At 40.8% G+C, this 20808-nt stretch overlaps 1 protein-coding gene across 2 annotated transcripts; it reads left to right on the forward strand.

The window, feature by feature from the left end:
* Window positions 1-2152: 2152 nt before the first annotated feature.
* On the forward strand, window positions 2153-19016 carry LOC102713752 (poly [ADP-ribose] polymerase 1). Of its 2 annotated transcripts, XM_006657651.3 has the most exons (21): window positions 2153-2533; window positions 3487-3720; window positions 4906-4955; window positions 5082-5268; window positions 7198-7363; window positions 7440-7740; window positions 8571-8766; window positions 8850-9008; window positions 9567-9627; window positions 10605-10668; window positions 10772-11029; window positions 11471-11708; window positions 11799-11911; window positions 12004-12080; window positions 12170-12333; window positions 12898-13089; window positions 13211-13319; window positions 13678-13760; window positions 13853-13990; window positions 18459-18641; window positions 18730-19016. In XM_006657651.3, exons 2-21 carry the CDS (start codon window positions 3577-3579, stop codon window positions 18775-18777), a joined length of 2931 nt encoding a protein of 976 aa, XP_006657714.2. In that variant the 5' UTR covers window positions 2153-2533; window positions 3487-3576; the 3' UTR covers window positions 18778-19016. The 2 variants fall into 2 exon arrangements, with proteins under 2 accessions (XP_006657714.2, XP_015695279.2); XM_015839793.2 differs by lacking the exon at window positions 2153-2533 and having other exon boundaries at window positions 3662-3730.
* The last annotated feature ends 1792 nt before the right edge of the window (window positions 19017-20808 follow it).

A 20808-nucleotide genomic window follows, 5' to 3' on the forward strand; every position in this document is an offset into this window, starting at 1 on the left:
ACCCTCGAGTGAATAGTAATCCGTGTCGGACATGACCCATAATAGATAAAAAATAACAAACTATATCTCTTAACACGACACGGTTTCTAATAGATAAAAAAAACAAACAAGTCCCGATCGGACTCTAATCTCTTAGAGATAAAATCCTAACTAACTCTAACTACTAGATAAAATTACGCCGCCAAACCTTGGTCTTCACGATTCCATGTTGGATTCGAACTCCTCCTTATAAAATTTCTATCTGTGATCACACCTCTCCTTATCCGAATCCAATAAGAAAATCTACCAAAATTTGGTGTTAACAGGTGTATGGCCTCCACCCTCTTCTAGATCTACGTCACATCATGCCCAACAATCGCCGCCATTGCCCGGGATCCGTTGTGTCCGCCTGCCACCTGACCGCCGTCGCGTCCACCAGTGCTCCGTCGCAGTGGGATCTGTGCCTCCGTCGCCAGATCCGCGTCGCGTCGCACCCAACCACCACCGCACATCCACGCGAGTTCCGCCTTAACGGCAGCAAGACCGCCAAAGAGAGGGAGGGAGCGGCAGAGAGGTGGAGAGAGGAAGGGAGAGGCATGAGAGACTGCTAGTAAGAGGGTGCCAAAGAGAGGGGGAGCTGTGGAGAGGCGGAGGGAGAGGCAGAGAGTGGGACAGGCGGCCGGGAAGAGGGAGGGAGACGACTGGGATAGGTAGAGAGAGGGAGGGGCCAGAGAGAGGCAGTGGCGGAGAGATCAATGAGGGAAGAGAGGTCACCGTGGCTATGGGTCATATTTAAAGCTGTCGTGGGTCCCACAGTGACTTCCATCCTAAAACAAGTGAACTATGGAGTAGCTTTATCTATGTAGCATATGGGAAAGTACTCCACTATAAATGTCCTTGGGGTGCATGCACTATGTGAGTAGTCTCAAGATGCCACCTAAGCTAAGAGTGCACCTTTAAAAATATTCTCTCATGCAATGCAAGTGGCTTCAGGAGTGGTCTACCTTTTCATTTTAGCCCCTAAGTTTATCTCTCTTAGTCTTTCTAATTTTTCAATATAAGAAGAGGTCTAACATTTTTACACCGAATACCCTAAACACACAAACAAACACAAAACTACCACCACCCTACCATCTCCAGCACCGACACAATCACATCCCTCCTATCCCTCCTCCTGTCGCTGATTGCCCGAATAAGCAACATCCCCCTGCGGCGCAAATCGGGCGACGACAACGACAATGATGCTATGGCAGCGAAGCTCGAGCGACGCAAAGTGAGCGGTGATGGCGCAACGCGAGCGGTTGCGGCGGAGCTCGGGCGATGACATTGACAGTCGAGTGGCGGCGGCGGCGGTCCGGCTATGGTAGACCCATTTGCTCCTCTCCCTCCATCACACCGCCGCTTTCTTCTCGCGATCACTGCCGTCGTGACCTGTATGAAAGAATCCTGGGGTGCAAGCGCGAGAACTAAGGCTCCTATGGTCTCTACAAGATACGAGGAGCTCTGCAGGGGCATGTCAGAAGCTAATCTGGAGGCATAGATTCGACGTGGCGACGCAGAACCACTCGGGACATCACCGCGCCCTTAGCATTCTAGCAATGGTAGGATGATGTATGTGGCAAGTCCCTTCCGCCACCTAGCTCACGACGAGTAGAGAGACTCTTATCTATCCATCTCCAATCCGACGGCTAAAACAAATCTAACGACGTGGCATAGCCCAGCATCTTCCCAGCCCACCACCATTCATACATAGTGCTCCATAATTTATTGTGTTACGACGAATACATTATGTCCTATTACATATGTCCACATGTATTAATAAGGGATACATAAGATATATTTTTTTAACTTTTCTTCAAAACATTCTACAAGTAAATAATCCTTATTGTGTCTTATTACATATGCCTACATGTATTTAATAAGGGGTAGATAAGATTCTTTTTAAACTTTTTTCAAAACATCCTCTAGGTAAATAATCCTTTATATATTGAACATTTGGATGAATTCTTTTTTTCCCTTAACTATCTTGACACCTCCTGCCCTTTTCAGGATATTTAACTATTTGACACTATATCATTTGAAAACTCTCCAAAGGCCACTCTTGCAAATCAAATATGTTTATAAATATGTCGAAGTTGAATAAATGATCCGAAATTACCGAACTACCTCTGTGGTAAAAAAACAAAAACAGCTGGATCCAGCCAGCCCCATCCGGATCGGCCTCAACGTGGTAACCCTAGGTCGCCGCCGCCAGTTCCTCCCGCCGCCGCCGAAGCCTCGTCGGCCAGTCGTCGTCGCCTCCCGCTGGCTCGGCCGCCCAGTCGCCTTCGCCTCCCGCCGTTGACGCCGCCTGACTGCCGTCGTCTCCTGTCGGCTGCCGCCTCGGGACGGCCGGCCGCTTTCGCCGGCTCGGCCGCCCGGACGCCATCGCCTCCCGTCAGCTCGGTCGTCGGACGCCGTCGCCTCCCGCCGGCTCGGCTCGGTCCCCATCGGGTCGGCTGCCTGCCCGGCCGCCGTTGCCTCCCGCCGCCGACGTCGCCCGGTGTAATCATAAGTAAATCAACCAGCATCCTGCATCCCTGCAATAGCTCTATTACAAAACCATTTGACTAGAATCCAGCAATCGGCATTGGATGGCCTTCTTGTCATCCTTCCATTTTACCTCTTTACTTATGCATATATCCACACACCGGTGGTTGTTCTTTCTATGATGTAACATAGGCACGCCATACAACTTTAGGCAGTAGATATTTAATTAACTACTCCACACAATTTATTTTTGCTTGAATGGTGTCTAGTCTGTCTTCTTGTGAACTTTGAATTAGTGACTGTTGACTAGCCTCTCCTGTGGGACCAAGATGCCTTCTAATTTGTTCCTTGTGACTCAGAGCAGTTGCACAAGTGGGATGGAACCTTTTGAGCTGGATTTTTTTTTGCTTGTTTTGGGGCTAAATTCCATGCTGATGCATGATAGCTATTACACACGAACGATTGCTATCCAATTTCTCATCATCATTGATGTGTTCCAATATCATTCACTGTGCTGTAACCTTACTGCCTCAGTGGCCATTGTTTTGGCTCTAGGCCATTTGTTAAAACTAAATGATCAACTGGGCAATATGTGGTCTACTGTAAAGGCCAAATGCTAAAAAATATTGGTGTTGCCAATGAGATAGTATGTACTGTTATGTACTTGTTATTTATTTGGATCCTGTGCTGTGCTGTAGCATTTTTCCATAATTACATCGGTGTTATGCTGTGCTATACTGCTATCTATGTTAATCAGAATAAAAGGGGTAGTTTGGTAATTTTGCGTCATTGGTCTATGTTGGCATGCTGAGTTGTCGCTCCAAGTGTGCAAAAATGGTAATTTATTAGTTTAACTTCTCTCACCAATGGCATATATGTAAATACATTTGTAAGAGTGACATTTAGAGAGTTGCCAAATGCTATAGTGGCAAATAATTAAATATCCCTCCCCTTTCTTTCCTCTCTTTGTCATTGCAGTCTCCTGCCCCTAAAAGAAGCCAAGAAGAAGAAGCTGTAGAAGGAAGGGAAGAAGAGGGCACTAGCCGCACGCCTGCACCGGCTGGCGGAATGGCGGCGCCGCCGAAACCCTGGAAGGCGGAGTACGCCAAGTCCGGACGCTCCTCCTGCAAGTCGTGCAGGTCCCCCATCGGCAAGGACCAGCTCCGGCTCGGCAAGATGGTCCAGGCCACCCAGTTCGACGGATTCATGCCCGTCCGTAACCGTATCCCCTCCCCTCCACCGCTCTCATCGCCAGCAGTTTTTCTTCATTCCATTGATGAATCTTTCTTTAATCTTTATTTAGGATTTGGGAGGGTAGGGTTTTGGTATGGCTTAGTGCTCTTGGGGTTTTTTTGGGTTGTTTTGTACACACAGAGGCACATTGGATGAATACGAACTGGTTGTATCTTCTGGTTTGATTTGATGTGGGATCGTTTTTTATCTTGATGTGCATTGCGGATGTCGGTTTTGTGGGCATTTACCATAATAATTTTCTGCTTTGATGGGTGATTGGTTTTCATCTCGATGCGCGAAAAAAAATCTGTTTCTTTGGGTGATTTCTCATGATTTCGGTCATGATCGAATCGATCTTGGAATTCTTGATGCATTTGGTTTTGTGCTATGCAGATTTGTTGCATAATCTGTCAATCCCAGCATTGGGTTTATTGCTGTTTCTGATCCTATCATGCATTCTATACACAAGAATAGAGAGAGTGCTCTTGTGGGCGCAAACTTTGATATATGCAATTTAACTGGTGTTGCTTAAGTTATTTGATAAACTAACTGCGTGAATCTTGTTTATCATGGCAACGGGGTATACCAATGAAACCATTTTCTCCTTAGTTTGTTCGTTAATCTGTTCTTGTTCCTATGAGTTATGTGTGGTTTGCAAATTATAATCTAGATATTGTTTTGGCAGCTTTTTTTTTATTTACTATTGTAATTGTTTTGTGGGTGCATGCGTAATAGAGGTGCTTAACTGTATTACGAAAGCTAAAACTTGGAGGAGAATCCTTATTTGTATTATTGATTGTTTATCTTGCACATTTGGTGCTGAAGCTTAATTTCTTTTTGGTTGGATCACTCTAATTATTTCACTGGCTCACTCTAATTATTTCACTCTAATTATTTTCACTTGATCATATTCTTTTTTATTTTTGCATTGGCCTGACCATGTTTTTTTTAATATGGAGAATGATATGTATAGCGTGTATAACATTGCACCTTTTCTGTGTTGTCCGTAGTAATTTATTTTTCTTTAAAGATCTGTAAACCTTTGTTGGAACCTTTTTTTTGTCATGGTAGATTCTCCAAGGTGCAGACGAAGAAAACGATGGTTATTTGTTTATGAATTGATCACTTCCATTTAATGTTAGTGCCCTGTTTTCTCTTTTTCAGATGTGGAATCATGCCAGTTGCATCCTCAGTAAGAAAAACCAGATAAAATTGTATGCAACTTCATCTTTTACTCTTCACATGAATTTTGTGCTTAAGTATCGTAGTTTATTCATCTTTATTATATCTATTGGAAATCCAACATAATTAAAAATAGTCAATTCTTCATTTCCAATTAGTGTTGATGATGTTGAAGGAATAGACACACTTAGATGGGATGACCAAGAGAAGATCAGAAGTTATGTTGGAAGTGCACCAGCTATGGCAAGTTCTGCAGGGGCTATTTCAGATAAATGCACTATTGAGGTTGCTAAATCTGCTCGTACTTCCTGTAGGCGGTGTGGTGAAAAGATTACTAAAGGAACGGTCTGTATCTTTTGATCAATCAATTTTATACATGCTTTCTAATTAGTCCCTTGAAGGTAGGATGTTTATGCTTGTTGCCACATGAGATTTGTGTTTGTACTTTGTTGCTATTCAAATTATAGTCTTGAACATAACCTCCTCTTGATGATCAACACCTTACAGTTTAACACTTTACAGTCTTAAAAAAGCATTCAGCTAACAATCATAAATAAGCAGAAGTTTTTCCTTCTTGAATGAACCTTGATGCAAATGTGTATGAATGATGGATTGTAACATATTTCTTGTTCCTTATAATTACTCTCTTGGAAAAATACTATACTCTTGAAATTTCTGCATATTCTTTATTGCTTTATTTATTTAGGAAAATTGTTATGTCTGTGAAAAATACTGTACTATTCGAAATTCAGACCAGGTCATTCATGTGTTCTTTTATTTTCTAAACTTACATCTAGACAATATATGGTTCTGCTACATAATGACATCAAATATTCTTTTCTGTACGCTAATCCCTGTAAATAATTCCCAAGCTTATGCAGTGGGATTTCAAGTAACTAGAAAACCTAAAGGCCCCAATTCCCCCTTTTGGTTTTAGTTAGTGTTCCACATTCCATTAGCGAACATTAGGACTGTGAATTTTATGTTAAATTACTTTGTCAAATGAAGCTAGCTGCAAAATGTATTCTTTTCTCAGAAACACAGGAGGGCTGCATTTCATTTAACTTAAGAACGAACATATGTACAAACAAAAAGGGAAGGAGAAAAAGGGAAACAACCCATCGTTTCCCACAACTAAGACACTTCCAAAAACGACCTCCCTACCGTCCTTAGACAGTTGGGGTCATCTTCTTACTAAGCAACTTTTGGAGCACATGCGCGCCGGCTAAGCATCACAAGTTACTCTCATTTGACACTGCTTGCAAAACCACCGAAATGGTAGGAGTAGCCCCATTGGACACACAGGCATTCTGATGCTTCCATAGCTCCCAAGCAATCAAGATAATGTACCAAGTTAGCTCCTTCCAAGAGTCTTTATGAATTCCTTTGTAGTTTTGCACCACCAACTAGAAAAACTCGCTAAAAGAGGCTCTGATGCTTAGGGTTAGCTATAGACTATAGAGATTCATTGATCGATTGATAATAGATTTCATGGGGGCCCTTTATATATAGGGAGGACTGACTTCACATTCAAAGAACTAATCTCTAACATTGTAGGATGTAGGAACCAATCCAATCTCTATCTCTAGTTATCTCTTTCCTAACTAGATAATCATCTCCTCTCTTTGTTTACTTGTTCCTAGTTTATCATGCCTAAACTATTGCATGGGCGTGGCCCATGCCCCTAACACGAGAGAACCAAGGACCACACTTGCTAGGGCGAAGACACAATAAACCAAAATATGCTGAATATTTATTATATTGATTTTTCTTATTTACTGACTCCTAGTTGAGTACTAAGGAATTACTCGCTCCGCCCTGAAATGTAACTATTTCTAGAGTTGAGCATGAGGATTATGAAGGCATATGGGAATGATTAGATGAAAATTATGATTGGTTGAGAAAAGAATGTAGGTGAAAAAAAATAAATGGAGAATGATTGCGATTGGTTGAGGTGAGGAGGTAGGTGGAGAAATAGCTTCATTTTGAGACAAATGGTGGATGGTAGAAATAGCTTCATTTTGGGATGGAGGGAGTACAATAATTACTGTGGTTAATTCTAGATAGGAAACATTTGATGATCAGAGGTACATGTTTGATATTTTTTATGCACTTAGCTCATAATGTATGTTTTGAAGATACATGAATTAGCTCATAATGTATGTTTTGAAGATACATGAATATTATATAACTGTGATAGGGCAACTTATATTTTAAAAACGTGGTCCTTGTGCTGACTCTAAATTGTTTCTGTAATATTTTCTTTTTGTCTAGGTTCGTGTTTCATCTAAGCTTGAAGGGCAAGGTTGGTACCACACCAGCTGTTTTCTGGAGATGTCCCCAGCTGCAAATGTTGAGAAATTCACAGGCTGGGAGGTCCTGTCACATGAGGATAAAGGAGCTGTTCTTGATCTTGTCAAGAAAGATGCTCCTAAAACAGGTAATGAAATGTGGAGATTAATTTTTTCTTTAGTCCACTTTGTAATCTGACTTGTTTTATTTGTATGGTTTTCAAGAACAAACAACTTCTAAGGGTTCCAAGCGCAAGAATAGTGACAATGATATGCATGACTGTAAAGCTCCCAAGATAGACAAGAGTATATCAGAAGGCGCACAAAATAAAGGGAAAGTTGTTGTATCATGTGAGTCCAATGCTAGTTCTACTGACCTTCAAGAAAAGCTTAAAGAGCAGAGTGGCACACTTTGGAAATTGAAGGATGAACTTAAGAAGCATGTGTCAACTGCTGAACTAAGGAACATGCTCGACGCTAATGGGCAAGATACATCTGGGCCAGAGCGGCATCTATTGGATCGTTGGTAATGCTGCATGCTATTTGTGTAATGGTTTTTAATTTCCTGCACTATTCCATCTAATGAGGTTGACATTTAAAAAAACTGCACTCCAAGAATCCTGCACATAATATGTCCTTGTGTAGTGCTATTTGCTAGAGGATAATTATAAATGATGACAAATGGTGCTGGTGTATGAATTGTCGGGATAGTTTCCCCCAATGCCCCAATTGATCTTCTATGTTCTTTGCTAGATCTATTTTCTGCTTGCTTTCTAGTCCGAAATCCTTGTGGTAACTCCGTGGTTATAGGATGTGATATTGGTTTCTTAGTGGAATTCTATGCCTTTTGTTGTGGTTCTTTTGGAACTTGTTCCATATATACAATTATTATTATTATTATTATTATTATTATTATTATTTCCTTAATAGTAGCTGTACCATCTTATTTTTTCCTTAAAGTAGCTATTCCTTTTTTATTTTTTATGAATTCACATTTGTTTAAATTTGATGTGCATAGAGTAATTTCAAATTTAAACAGTACCTAAGATATTTGTTTTTGTTGTTTACTATTTTTTTTTTGTTCAGCTGCTGTGTTAGATTTATCTACATGAGTTCGGTTAAAGTAAGGCAGCAGGCGTGTAAACCAGAATTCAGTTATAATTTTGTACTTTTTACTAGGTGGTCTGTGACTTCCATTTCAGTTTTAGCCTATATAATGAGCCCTTTTTTTTGCCTTTTGCCCTTTTGTAGCAGCTAGCAATCTCTGAAGTAAGGCATGAATGTTTTGTGTATATTTCAAACAAGACAAACGTTATTGATTGCATAGACCTCATCTCTTTCTTCCTCGTCTGGCAGTGCTGATGGGATGCTTTTTGGAGCATTGGGTCATTGCCCAGTCTGTTCTAGTTTCCTCTACTATCATGGTGGCCAATATCATTGCAGTGGTTACGTATCAGAGTGGTCCAAGTGTACTTATTCTACTACAGAGCCTGTTCGCAGTAAAAAGAAGTGGAAAATTCCTGATGAGATGGATAATGATTATCTTACAAAGGTATGCCTAAGCTTGCTTTCCCAAACAAATATATTCACAATGGTTGGTTTCCACTGTTAGGTAAGCAAATATGTATCTTGCAGTGGTTCAAGTCTCAAAAGGTTAAGAAACCAGAACGAGTTCTTCCGCCAATGTCACCTGAGAAATCTTCGTCCCAATCAACTCAGCAAAACCGGTCTTCCGTTGGTGATGGATTGGATAAATTGAGAGTTTCTATAGTAGCACAATCTAAAGATGTGGTTGTAAGTAATCTTTCTGTACTTTTTGGTACAGTTATCCTCAGGTTCTCCTGTGAGTTATGCATATTTACTGTGTGGCTTTCTGACATGAAGCCTGAAAATTGTCAGTTGTATATGCTTTATATATTGGTTTGCTTAAGTCAATTCCTTGAAACTAGCTAGTTTAGTTTGTTCATTGATTCCTTGAGTACCTCAATTATATCTTTAATTTCCAAAAAGAATTAATCCATGGAATATGCAGAGCGACTGTTTAAATTGCGAGGTACGAAGGGATTGTTTTTTCCCTATGTACGTGCTTTGGTTCATGTTAAGTTCATGTCATGTGTTGAATAATGGGTCAAATTGCATTATATGATCTAGCATGCTGTTTTTGCATCAAGTTTTAACATAGGTTTGCAGCTATTTGCATGAGATACCCTTTTCTTTTGTTTTTTCTTCTCTGCTGCTAACATTATGTCAGAAGTTAATACTTGGCTCAGATATTGGGGCTATACCTTTTCTCTTTTCTTGTTATTTAGTTTGTACATTCCACTAACTAATCGTGTAATCCAACTACTGTAGGATGGATGGAAACAGAAGTTGAGAGATGCTGGTGCCAACTTTAATGCCACGGTTACCAAAGGTTTTTCCTCATGTTATCTAGAACTGAATTTTCTTTTTCAGAATTTTGAACCGTTTTCATTTGATTTTGTATGATATTGGAGCTATAAGTTCACCCCTTCAATGAGAACCAAGTGGTAGGCATAGTAAAAAGCCGGATTGGCCGTCGATCCGTTTCGACCTCTTGGTTCACTGGCTCAGCAGTTGAACGGTTCAAGCAGATAGTGCTGAACCGGTGGCTTTATTTATATTCTATGTTTCATACAGATCAATGTTCTTGAGTTGGCAGGAATAGGATGGTTAAATTCTCGAGCTTTCAACCCAACATCCTGGGTATCCTTTCCTTCTCCCTTTTCTCACTTAACGGCAGTATGTACCCAGCAACCCAAGTGGCCCTTTCTAGTCTTGGCCCAGCTAGTGGTCTTATCTCACAAACTGCTGTTTCAGCATACTCCGGCTCAGCAGTTTTACTCATAAACTGTCTGGTTCACCTGGTTCTCACCGGTTTAACTACATGGCTGGTCTTTGAAGCAAACCGACCTGGTGAGGATGGTGATTCTGCCTTTTTCTGGTTGAACTGCCAGCCCTGTCCTGTTTTTTGTACTATGGTGGTCTGACACCACCCCATGACCAAAAGCCATCACTAGAACTCCCAGAATTGGTTGGCTCTCACGTATGTGTAATTTTTAGACTACTAATCTAACTGATGTTTATAAAATATAAGGATAATACATTGCCTAACTCGTGTTTCTTTTTATGGGAGATACAGGTCGCTTATGCTCAGGGAATCATTTTATGTTATCATGTTATCAATCTGACTCTCTTTCTTTCTATTTCTGTAACAATGTACGAGCATTGGGCCAGTATTCTTTCATGCATCAGATATTATTGACTGTCTCATGACTTGGTCATTGATTCTTTGAGTTGGTAGGCTCTTAGTGTTTGGTGAATTTCTTTTTGTATTATTTCACTTTTTCACATGGAAGTCTTGCATTGCAGATAGCAGCTGCTTGGTTTTATGTGGTGAGCTTGAGAATGAGAATGCTGAAGTCAGGAAAGCAAGGTATCACATTTTTATTTTGTCTGTATCCTTTTATGCGTTATATTGGACTATTTGTTTTGTGAACTACTGTGTAATATATTTATGTTTATTAATTCATTTGCAGGAGGTTGAAGATACCAATTCTGCGAGAAGGTTACCTTGGAGAATGCATTAGGAAAAATAGAGTGCTTCCATTTGATTTATATAAAGTAGAGACTGCATTGGAATCAACAAAAGGAGGCACAATTACTGTTAAAGTTAAAGGTCGAAGTGCAGTTCATGAGTCCTCTGGTTTGCAAGATACATGTCATATTCTTGAAGATGGAAAAAGCATATACAATACAACCCTGAACATGTCTGACCTGACACGAGGTGTGAACAGGTAAGGATTTTGCTCATAGTATTTCTTGTCAAACTCAGGATTTCCATTTTTGTCAAGGTATATTTCGTATACGAGGTCTGGTTGGTTTGGTTTTCATTACACATGGCCCTCAAGTCATAGTCCTTGTTTCTTGTTCAAGCCCAACTTAGTTTTAGTTGTCCATCCATTCCATAGATGTCTCATGTACATTCATCATTGACCTGATTAAGTATGTCTTGTGTACTGCCACTCTGCACCAGAATATCAGAGCTTGCAAATTTCTGTTTCCTTTCCTGTCAGATTTATGTTTAAGAGCATACCACTGTCAAAATAAGGTTAAACCTTTTCTTTCAGTACTATTACGAGTTGCTAAATTTCTTTTAGGCTATTGCAAAGAACAAGGACCCTACGTGCCTACCTCATCTTTTAACATGTATCCTTTTTTTTTTTTGGTCTGTGAAGCTACTATATACTGCAGGTCATTGAAGAGGATAATGGGTCTGATTGTTATGTATTCCGGAAGTGGGGACGAGTTGGGAATGAAAAAATTGGAGGCACTAAGTTGGAGGAGATGTCAAAAACCGAAGCTATTCAGGAATTTAGAAGATTGTTTCTGGAGAAGACTGGAAACCCCTGGGAAGCATGGGAACAAAAAACAAATTTCCAAAAGCAGCCTGGGAAATTTTATCCACTTGACATAGTATGTTGTAGGAAAATGTTTTTACCTGCAGGATTTATTCCTTTTTAGTTGATTATGTGAATTCAATCTGATTTGCTACATGTATTGCAGGACTACGGTGTTCGGCAAGGACCAAAGCGGAAAGACATTAACAATATGAAAAGTTCACTTGCTCCCCAGTTGCTGGATCTCATGAATACGCTTTTTAATGTTGAAACATACAGGTGCAATTTTGCTGTTCTATTTTCAGGTTTTGCATGTGCACATGTTTTGTTTTCTATTATTAAAAAAGATATTTCACATTATTTTATTGCAGGGCTGCTATGCTGGAATTTGAAATTAATATGTCAGAGATGCCACTTGGTAAACTAAGCAAGGAAAATATCCAGAAAGGTGTGATATTTTGCTCCTTGTGGAACTCATTTTGTTGATCTATCTATAATTCAAACTTGCCATGATTCTCTTGCCTGCACTGCATGCAGGCTTTGAAGCATTAACTGATATACAGAATTTATTGGGTAACACTGACAATCAAGAATTGGCACTTAGAGAGAGCTTGATTGTTGCTGCAAGCAATCGGTTTTTCACTCTTATACCTTCAATTCATCCTCATATAATACGAGATGAGGATGATTTGATGGTCAAAGTATGTGCTTATTGCCTTGAATTATATTCCTGTATATTGGGAAGATATTGTGTGACTATTCTTACAACTTGGATTGCTTTCGTGAAAGAATAAAAGTTTTCTATGATCATTGCTGAAATTAAAGTAGTCCATTTCATTTGTAGATCATACATGACTGGTAATTACATAACGCTCAAATGGAATCATGGGAACACAAATTTATTCTTTCTGTGTCATATAACTATGTTATTGAAGTGAAAAAAATGTGTTTTCTCACTACTGTCTTTATAATTATGATGCAAGTTCTCAGTGGCTCTCGTTTTGTTTGGTCTTTTCTTTCTGGGTCATTCTTTTGAAGATTTGAGAGGATGTTATAACAGATTAAAGAGAAAGTGTTGACTTACTACTGACCGATGACATTCTTCGTTTTCTTCTCGTTTGCTTCACATTTTGTCTCCTTGCCTTAGATACAATGCTATCAATTTATTGCCCAGCGATGAACTGCTATCTTGAATCTTGTGTTACTTCTGTACTTGTTTTCTAACTATGATCATATCTTTTCTTGTGCTGCTAACTTTGGTGCAGGTGAAAATGCTGGAAGCTCTGCAAGATATTGAAATCGCTTCTAAACTTGTTGGCTTCGATAGTGACGATGACGAGTCTCTTGATGACAAGTACAAGAAACTTCGATGTGCCATTACCCCACTGCCTCACGATACTGAAGATTACAAGCTAGTTGAGAAGTATCTTCTCAACACTCATGCTCCAACCCACAAGGCATGGTTCTTGTGTATACAAAAGACTTAATTTTTTTGTGTAGATTGCGCAATACAGATGATTATTTCTTTGTTTAATTCTGTATAGGTATTGACATGTTTTCTTTTAATTTTTTTTGAAGGACTGGTCACTGGAATTAGAGGAAGTCTTTTTGCTTGATCGAGATGGAGAATTCAATAAGTACTCAAGATATAAGAACAATCTCCACAATAAGATGCTGTTATGGCATGGTAAGTAATCTGTCCAGGTGGCTATTTGAAAAGGTTTATCTTAAATAGTTTTGGAATCTCTCCTACTTTTTATGTGCTCAGCATTTGGTGCCAAAATCTAGGTTTGAGATCAAAGTTATTATCCATGTACTGTATTTGCCATGGCAGCGCATGAGTGCTAAGAGGGTTCGCAGGCAATCCAACAGTTGTAAATGCTTATTTTCCTTCCTAATTGTTCGTGTGGTTTACCTGTGTGGTGTTACTATTTTAAAATGCTACATTTTCTTAATTGCACTGAAGATCTCTTTAATGCCCCCCTAAGTAACCCTTTTTTTTCTACTATTTGAATGATTCCATTATTTCTAAATTTAATTTGTAGGTTCAAGATTGACAAATTTTGTTGGAATTCTTAGTCAAGGATTAAGAATAGCACCTCCCGAGGCTCCCGTGACAGGCTATATGGTTTGCTCTTTGTTCACTTTATATATTGTGCCACTGTAGCATTTGTTAAAAGATTGGGTCAATTTAATTGTGCTATTTTTTTCATTCAACAGTTCGGAAAAGGCCTCTACTTTGCTGATTTGGTAAGCAAAAGTGCACAATATTGTTACGTGGACAGGAAGAATCCAGTTGGTCTGATGCTTCTTTCTGAGGTTGCTCTAGGTGACATGTATGAACTGAAGAAAGCCACGGTGAGATATAAAAACTCTCAATATTGAAAGGAAAAATTTAATTCTAACATTAACTTGAATCTTTATCCTTGCTATGAAATATGACCATTGATCCTGCCCTTTGTCACTGGGAATGGAATAATGTTTTACTTTTAAAACATTTTTAATACATAATTTTATTACTAAACCTCCTAGATAAATATTTTTACCATCTAAACCTTTTGGTCATGCCATCCCATCTGGCATAGCAAGACAGCAATTTCTTGCCACGTTGAGTAGTTGGCATGACAATGCTTCCTGTCATGCTAGTGGCGGTTGTGTGACAACCCTGCTCTTTTTTTTACCACGCCAGGCGGGGTGGCGTGGCAAAAAAGGTTTAGATGGTGAAAATATTTACACATGAGGTTTAGGCCCTGTTCTTTTGTGGGTTATATAAGCGGTGCCGAAAACACAGTAACATATTAGTATATGATTAATTAATTATTAGTTATAAAAAACATAAAAAATGGATTGTTATGATTTTTGAAATCAACTTTCTTATATAAAATTTTTGCAAAATACACACTGTTTAGCAGTTTGGGAAACATGCACGCTAAAAACAAGAGAATCTGAGTTAGTTAACCTAGGTAAAGAACAACTCTTTAGTAATAAAATTATTTATTTAGAAAGATCAAAAAAATAAAAAGAATCCTGGGAATGTGTAACGTGAGTTCGTTCCTCAATAATGGGAACTTTGTCCTGGGACATGGAACGGGAACTATGTGGAACTTCATCCTGAATCAGATGGATTGTCGTCCTAAAACGAGGAACCAGTAGGACGTGGGACTGACCTCCTCATGACAATTCATTGCTCCCTTGTTGCCCACTATTTGCTGCTATGATGCCAAAGTCCATTCAGTTTATTAAGCCCTAAAGTTTTTAGAAATATTCCATCATTCTGGACTACTTTCCTGGAAATCCTTGTGACATGTTCCATCCTTTAAAGGAGCGTTCTGAAGAGGTGTACATTGTACCCTCTATGTACCATATTTCTTAAAACTAGTGTTCCATGGCCTGTGTTCCTGTTCCTCAATCCATCGACACTGGAACTTTTGTGACTTAGTTAATATACGCCCATTGTGTGCTCTGCACAATATTGGCCTATAGTCCACACTATTCAACACTAGACCTTTGCTACCTACTATCATGTGGGGCCGACACTACCAGTGGTGGACCTGCACCCATGGTTCAACAGAAGATGCGCAACATCAGCCACTGGTGTTTCCTAGTGGCTAGAATGCAATCTAGGAATTAGCATGCTAAGGAAAGCTAGAATTAAGGGGTTTGTTTCCTTTTAGTAGCAGGATAGTTTGTTCCTTTTAGTAGCAGGCTAAATTCCTATATAATAACTGTACCATGCACTTTACATATCAAGCAATAACAACCTATTCCTAATCTCTCTTCTGCTATTCTAAATCTCACCTCTTTCACCATTGCGCTTTGGGAAAAATCCCTAGCGCCCCTACCTACTCGAGCTACGAACTCTGTAGTCGAGGGCCTGCTGTCTTGGGCGCCGACGCCCTTGACAACTTGGTATCAACTTCCAGGCGTTCCTCATTCCACTCCAATGCGTCGTCACCTCCATCAGTTACCTCGGCCACGTCATCTATGCCATGGGCGTCGCCATTGACCTAGCTCTTGGCATCAACTTCCAGGCGTTCCTCATTCCACTCCAATGCGTCGTCACCTCCATCAGTTACCTCGGCCACGTCATCTATGCCATGGGCGTCGCCATTGACCTAGTTCTTGGCATCAACTTCCAGGCGTTCCTCATTCCACTCCAATGCGTCGTCACCTCCATCAGTTACCTCGGCCACGTCATCTATGCCATGGGCGTCGCCATTGACCTGGCTAAGGTTCAAGCTGTCACCGACTGGCTACTATCTCAAGTTCGTCAAGGACTTTGGCACGATCGCCGGCTCGCCGCACCTCTCATCGCGTTCCTGCGCGAGGGCTTTTCCTGGTCAGCTGAGGTGGGAGCTGCCTTCAACACCCTTAAGACGACCATCACCACTGCACCAGTCCTTGCCCTCCCTGACTTCGCCAAGCCGTTCGTCAAGTGTGACTCCACCCATGGGTTTGGTGCAGTTTTCATCCAAGACCACCATCCCGTCGCCTTCTTCAGCCAGCTAGTGGCGCATCGCCACAGTTCATTGGCGGCATATGAACGGGAATTAATTGGCCTTGTCCTCTATCTGCCATTGGAGACCATATCTATGGGGCCGCTGTTTTTTGGTACGAACTGATCATTTTAGTCTTAAATTCTTGCTTTATCAGCGCTTAGCCACCATCCCCCAACATCATTAGGTGGGCAAGCCCCTTGGCTTTGACTTCACGGTGGAGTACAAGGTGGACACTAGCAACATGTTGGTAGATGCCCTTTCGCGGCGCAACATCGACGAGCCCATGCTCCTCACCATCTCCGGGCCGTGGTTTGACTTCATGGACCGTTTGCGTCAAGCCCACGACTCTGATCCCGTACTAATGGCACTCTGGTATGAGTTGCGGGCCAACCAGTGCAGGGCCCCATGGGCCTTGATCGACGACATGGTGATGTACGACAGCCGCCTCTACATCCCATCGGCTTCACCACTCCAGGAAATCATCGCCGCGATACATGGTGATGGCCATGAAGGTGTTCAGCGCACGCTCCATCAACTCAGACGTGACTTCCACTCGCCAAACCTTCACATGGTTGTTCAGGACCATGTCCGCACGTTCATCACTTGCCAACGCTACAAGTCTGAACATCTACACTTGGCTGGTCTCCTTCCACTCACGGTACCTACCGCAGTTTGGGCAGACGTTGGCCTTGATTTCATTGAAGCGCTGCCTCGTGTCGGTCGCAAGTCAATGATCCTCACGGTGGTGGATCGCTTCAGCAAGTACTGCCACTTCATACCACTAGCGCACCTGTACTCAGTGGAATCGGTGGCCCAAGCGTTCTTCACCGAGATCGGCTCCATGGCGTGCCGCAATCCATAGTCTCGGACAGGGACCTAGTGTTCACCTCCCTGTTTTGGAGGGAGCTCATGCGTATCATCGACGCCAAGTTACATATGACGTCGGCCTTCCACCCGTAGTCCGATGGGCAGATCGAAGCTATCAACAAGGTCATCGTCATGTTCCTCCGCTGCCTCACTAGAGACCGTCCCTGTCAGTGTCTTAGTTGGCTGCTATGGGTGGAATGCGTTTACAACATGACCCTTCAATCGACACTCAAGGACACCGTTCCGGGTCATCTACGGCCGTGACTCCCGCCATCCACTCATATGAGCCAGGCTATGCTCGGGTGGCAGTCGTCGCCAAGAGTAGGGCGGAACAGGGCGAGTTTCTCACAGACGTCCGCTATCGTCTTCAACAAGCTCAGGCCATCTACAAGCGGCATTACGACAAGAATCACCGCGACATCAGCTTTAACGTCGACGACTGGGTATGGCTTCGTCTTCGCCATCGCGCCCCGGCCTCCCTCAACGTCACAACCACAGGCAAACTGAAGCCACGGTTCTATAGGCCTTACCGCATCCTCACTGTTGTCAACGACATGCATTCGTGTCTTGCCCGAGGAGTTCGCCAAATCCTAGTCCAATGGAAGGGCGAACCCACGTCTTGACAGCTTCATCGACCGCTATCTAACCTTCCAGCTCGAGGACGAGCTGCTCGTCGAGGGGGGTGGGGTGGGGAGATGTCATGCGGGGCCGACACTACCAGCGACGGGCCCGCACCCATCGCGGCAATCTAGGAAATCAGCATTTTCCTTTTAGTAGCAGGATATTTTGTTTCTTTTAGTAGCAGGCTAAATGCCTATATAAAGATAATTTACGAATCAAGCAATAGCAGCCTATTCCTAATCTCTCTTCTGCTGTTCTAAATCTTAGCTCTTTCAACATTGCGCGCTCGAGAAAAATCCCCGACACATCTACCTCCTCGAGCTACGACCTCTGTAGTCGAGGGCCTGCTGTCTTGGGCGCCAACGCCCTTGACACCTACGGTGCACGTTCCGTGATTCGCAGTTATGGCGGTATCATCGTAATATAGTTATGGCGGTACCATCATATTCTAGTAGAACCTCATTAAGAGGTTGACAAGCCCTTTGTTGTGGTTTATGACTCCATTACAGGTTATTCCCTTGCACATGACAAGCCCTTTGTTTACCTCATAGGTTGGGCCCATTTGTTAGACAACGATGCTCACACTTGTAGGCTGGGCCTATATCAGGCTCACATGGTGGTGGTGGTATGAGTTATTTGCTTTTAGGTTCGTGAAATACATAGTAGTAACTGTTTTATGACTTAAGCCATGAAATGGTAGTCTTACTCTTATGCACCCATGTATCCTATGCATGTATAAATGCCTTCCAGCACTCGTTGCAACTCTAGTAGCATTATTTGTTTTTTTTCCCCTACATTTTTCATGGTTTAGCACCACACTTACTGGGTTACTGCTTTAGTCCATGGACAAACCTCCAAGAGGGAAACACTCGACCAAGGGCTTAGGCAGAACTGTGCCACTGGAGTCTGAGTTTGCGAAATGGAGGGATGATGTTGTTGTGCCATGCGGAAAGCCAGTGCCAGCAAATATCAAAGCATCGGAGCTTCTCTACAATGAGTATATTGTCTACAATACATCCCAGGTTCAGACAAATTGTTACCCCTACCTACTCTTTTCCTTTTCTTCTGTTCATTGTAAATTCGTTCATTACCTTTCATGATCATTGGCAGGTGAAGATGCAGTTCCTATTGAAGGTTAGGTTCCATCACAAGAGGTGAACGGAAGAGTAACGTAGGTGCTGATTTAATTACTGGAAATATCTGTCAGTATCAGTAGCCTGCCCAGGCTACGCTTTTGATGTGTTAAAAATGATCTATTTAGGTAGGTAAATATGTTATCTGCTGCTCGCATATGATCCATAATTTTGGGGAATGTTGCATGGGCATCATGCGAGTGGCACAGGTAATCCCCATGTCTAACGACATTTGACGGACTCTTGCCTATTTTCCTATAGCAATGTGCGCATGTGGCATTTCGTCTGCCCTGCTGTTTTGTCATCAGTCGCTTTATTTGTGCGGTATTGCATTTTGGCCCATTTTGCCCACTATTTTGGGCACTATATCCCATTAACATTGATGCCCTTTATAATATTATCTCTGATTCATAACGTAAGACTAGAAAAAAAAAATGCTCGTGCGTTGCAAGGGGTGGAGATAAATTTAAATGTATATAATTAGGCATGATATCCTTGTCTTTATATGGATTAGATGTTTTGCGTTACTCTGGCTCTGATTTTATACTTTTTATAGCAAATAAACCAATGCACCAAAAAAATAATAGCATTATCAATTAAAATTCTATTAAAAGCTAGAGTGAGTAGGTCATTTGCCCTAGAACATATATTCAGGTGAAATATCTATTTGGTTTTCTTTTTAAAAAATAGAAACAGAATTATAGCACTAATACAATTCTATTTTTATGTTAATTATATTGCTACTTGGATTTTTTGAAAAATTAAAGATAAATTACGTTCCACTTTAATGATTCTTTTTTTTTGTTGTGTGCCATGCTGGTGGGTCAGCAGATAAAATATTTCTAGTCGTAAATTTTATGCATATGTATTCATAAACTTTAAACACAAATAAAATATTTTTGTTCACAATAATAATGATTTATTTGGACAATTTATTTAGTTGACTAAATTTTGGTGTTAAAATTTACTATCTATTGTCTATATATTTGATGATAAAAAGTTACGACAAATAACACTATAAAAATCATGTTTGTGGATACTAATACAATTACATCCAGACATATGTATAAACTATATACATATACATTGATCGATTAATGAATCTAGTCAAAGTTAAAATCATGTTTGTGGCCTAGACTGAAAACTTAGTTCTACCTCTGTCTCATATTATATGGGATTTTGACTATTCACTTATAATTTTTGACCATTTGTCTTATTTAAAAAATTAGTGTAAATATAAAAAATTATAAGTAATACTTAAACTACTTTTAATAATAAAGAAAATAATAAAAAAAATAAATAATACGTTCAAATTTTTTTAATAAGACAAGCAGTCAACCGCTGTAAACAAAAAGTCAAAATCCCTTATAATCTGAGACGGAGGGAGTATATGAAAGTGACATATTTTGACCCTTTTTTGTTCACTATTTGTGGCTTAGACTTGCTTATTTCCTATAATATGGTATTTTCCGTACTTATCCTCACTGTTATTATCATCGATGTGGAATCTTGGTTTACTTTCAAATGAGTCTTATCTCATAAACTGCAGCGTGTATGGTTTATGTAAACCATGAACATAAAATTTCATTTGTACTCACTGGATTCAACTGACAAAAACAATCACCTTCAGCATGGTCAATATCACTGATTTCAGTATTTTAATGAGAGCAAAATCATGTTTCAACTGGGTGGACTGCGATCGCTGATTCAGGAGCTGTGCCCTTATATTGTCTATGTGAGCACAATGTCAGTGCACGCTGCAAACCATTCTGCGGCGTGAAATCTGATGTAGATTTTCTCTTCGATAAGTGAACTGGCACTATGGCACTAAGAGACTGTAAGGGACTGTTTGGTTTGATTACCACAACTTATCTAAGTTTGTCACACCTCAAATTAGCTAAATTTGATCTAGGTTTGTGCCATACTTGTGACAAGATTTTATTTTCAATATACATGAATCACATATCAATGACATAAAAAAGTGACACACTTATCACATGTTATCTAAAGTGTGACTCTATTTTTGTTAGCCAAACCTTAGGCAAATTAGCTAAAA

This window comes from Oryza brachyantha, chromosome 7 (assembly GCF_000231095.2).
Source record: "Oryza brachyantha chromosome 7, ObraRS2, whole genome shotgun sequence".
In the NCBI taxonomy this organism is placed as follows: Eukaryota; Viridiplantae; Streptophyta; class Magnoliopsida; order Poales; family Poaceae; genus Oryza; species Oryza brachyantha.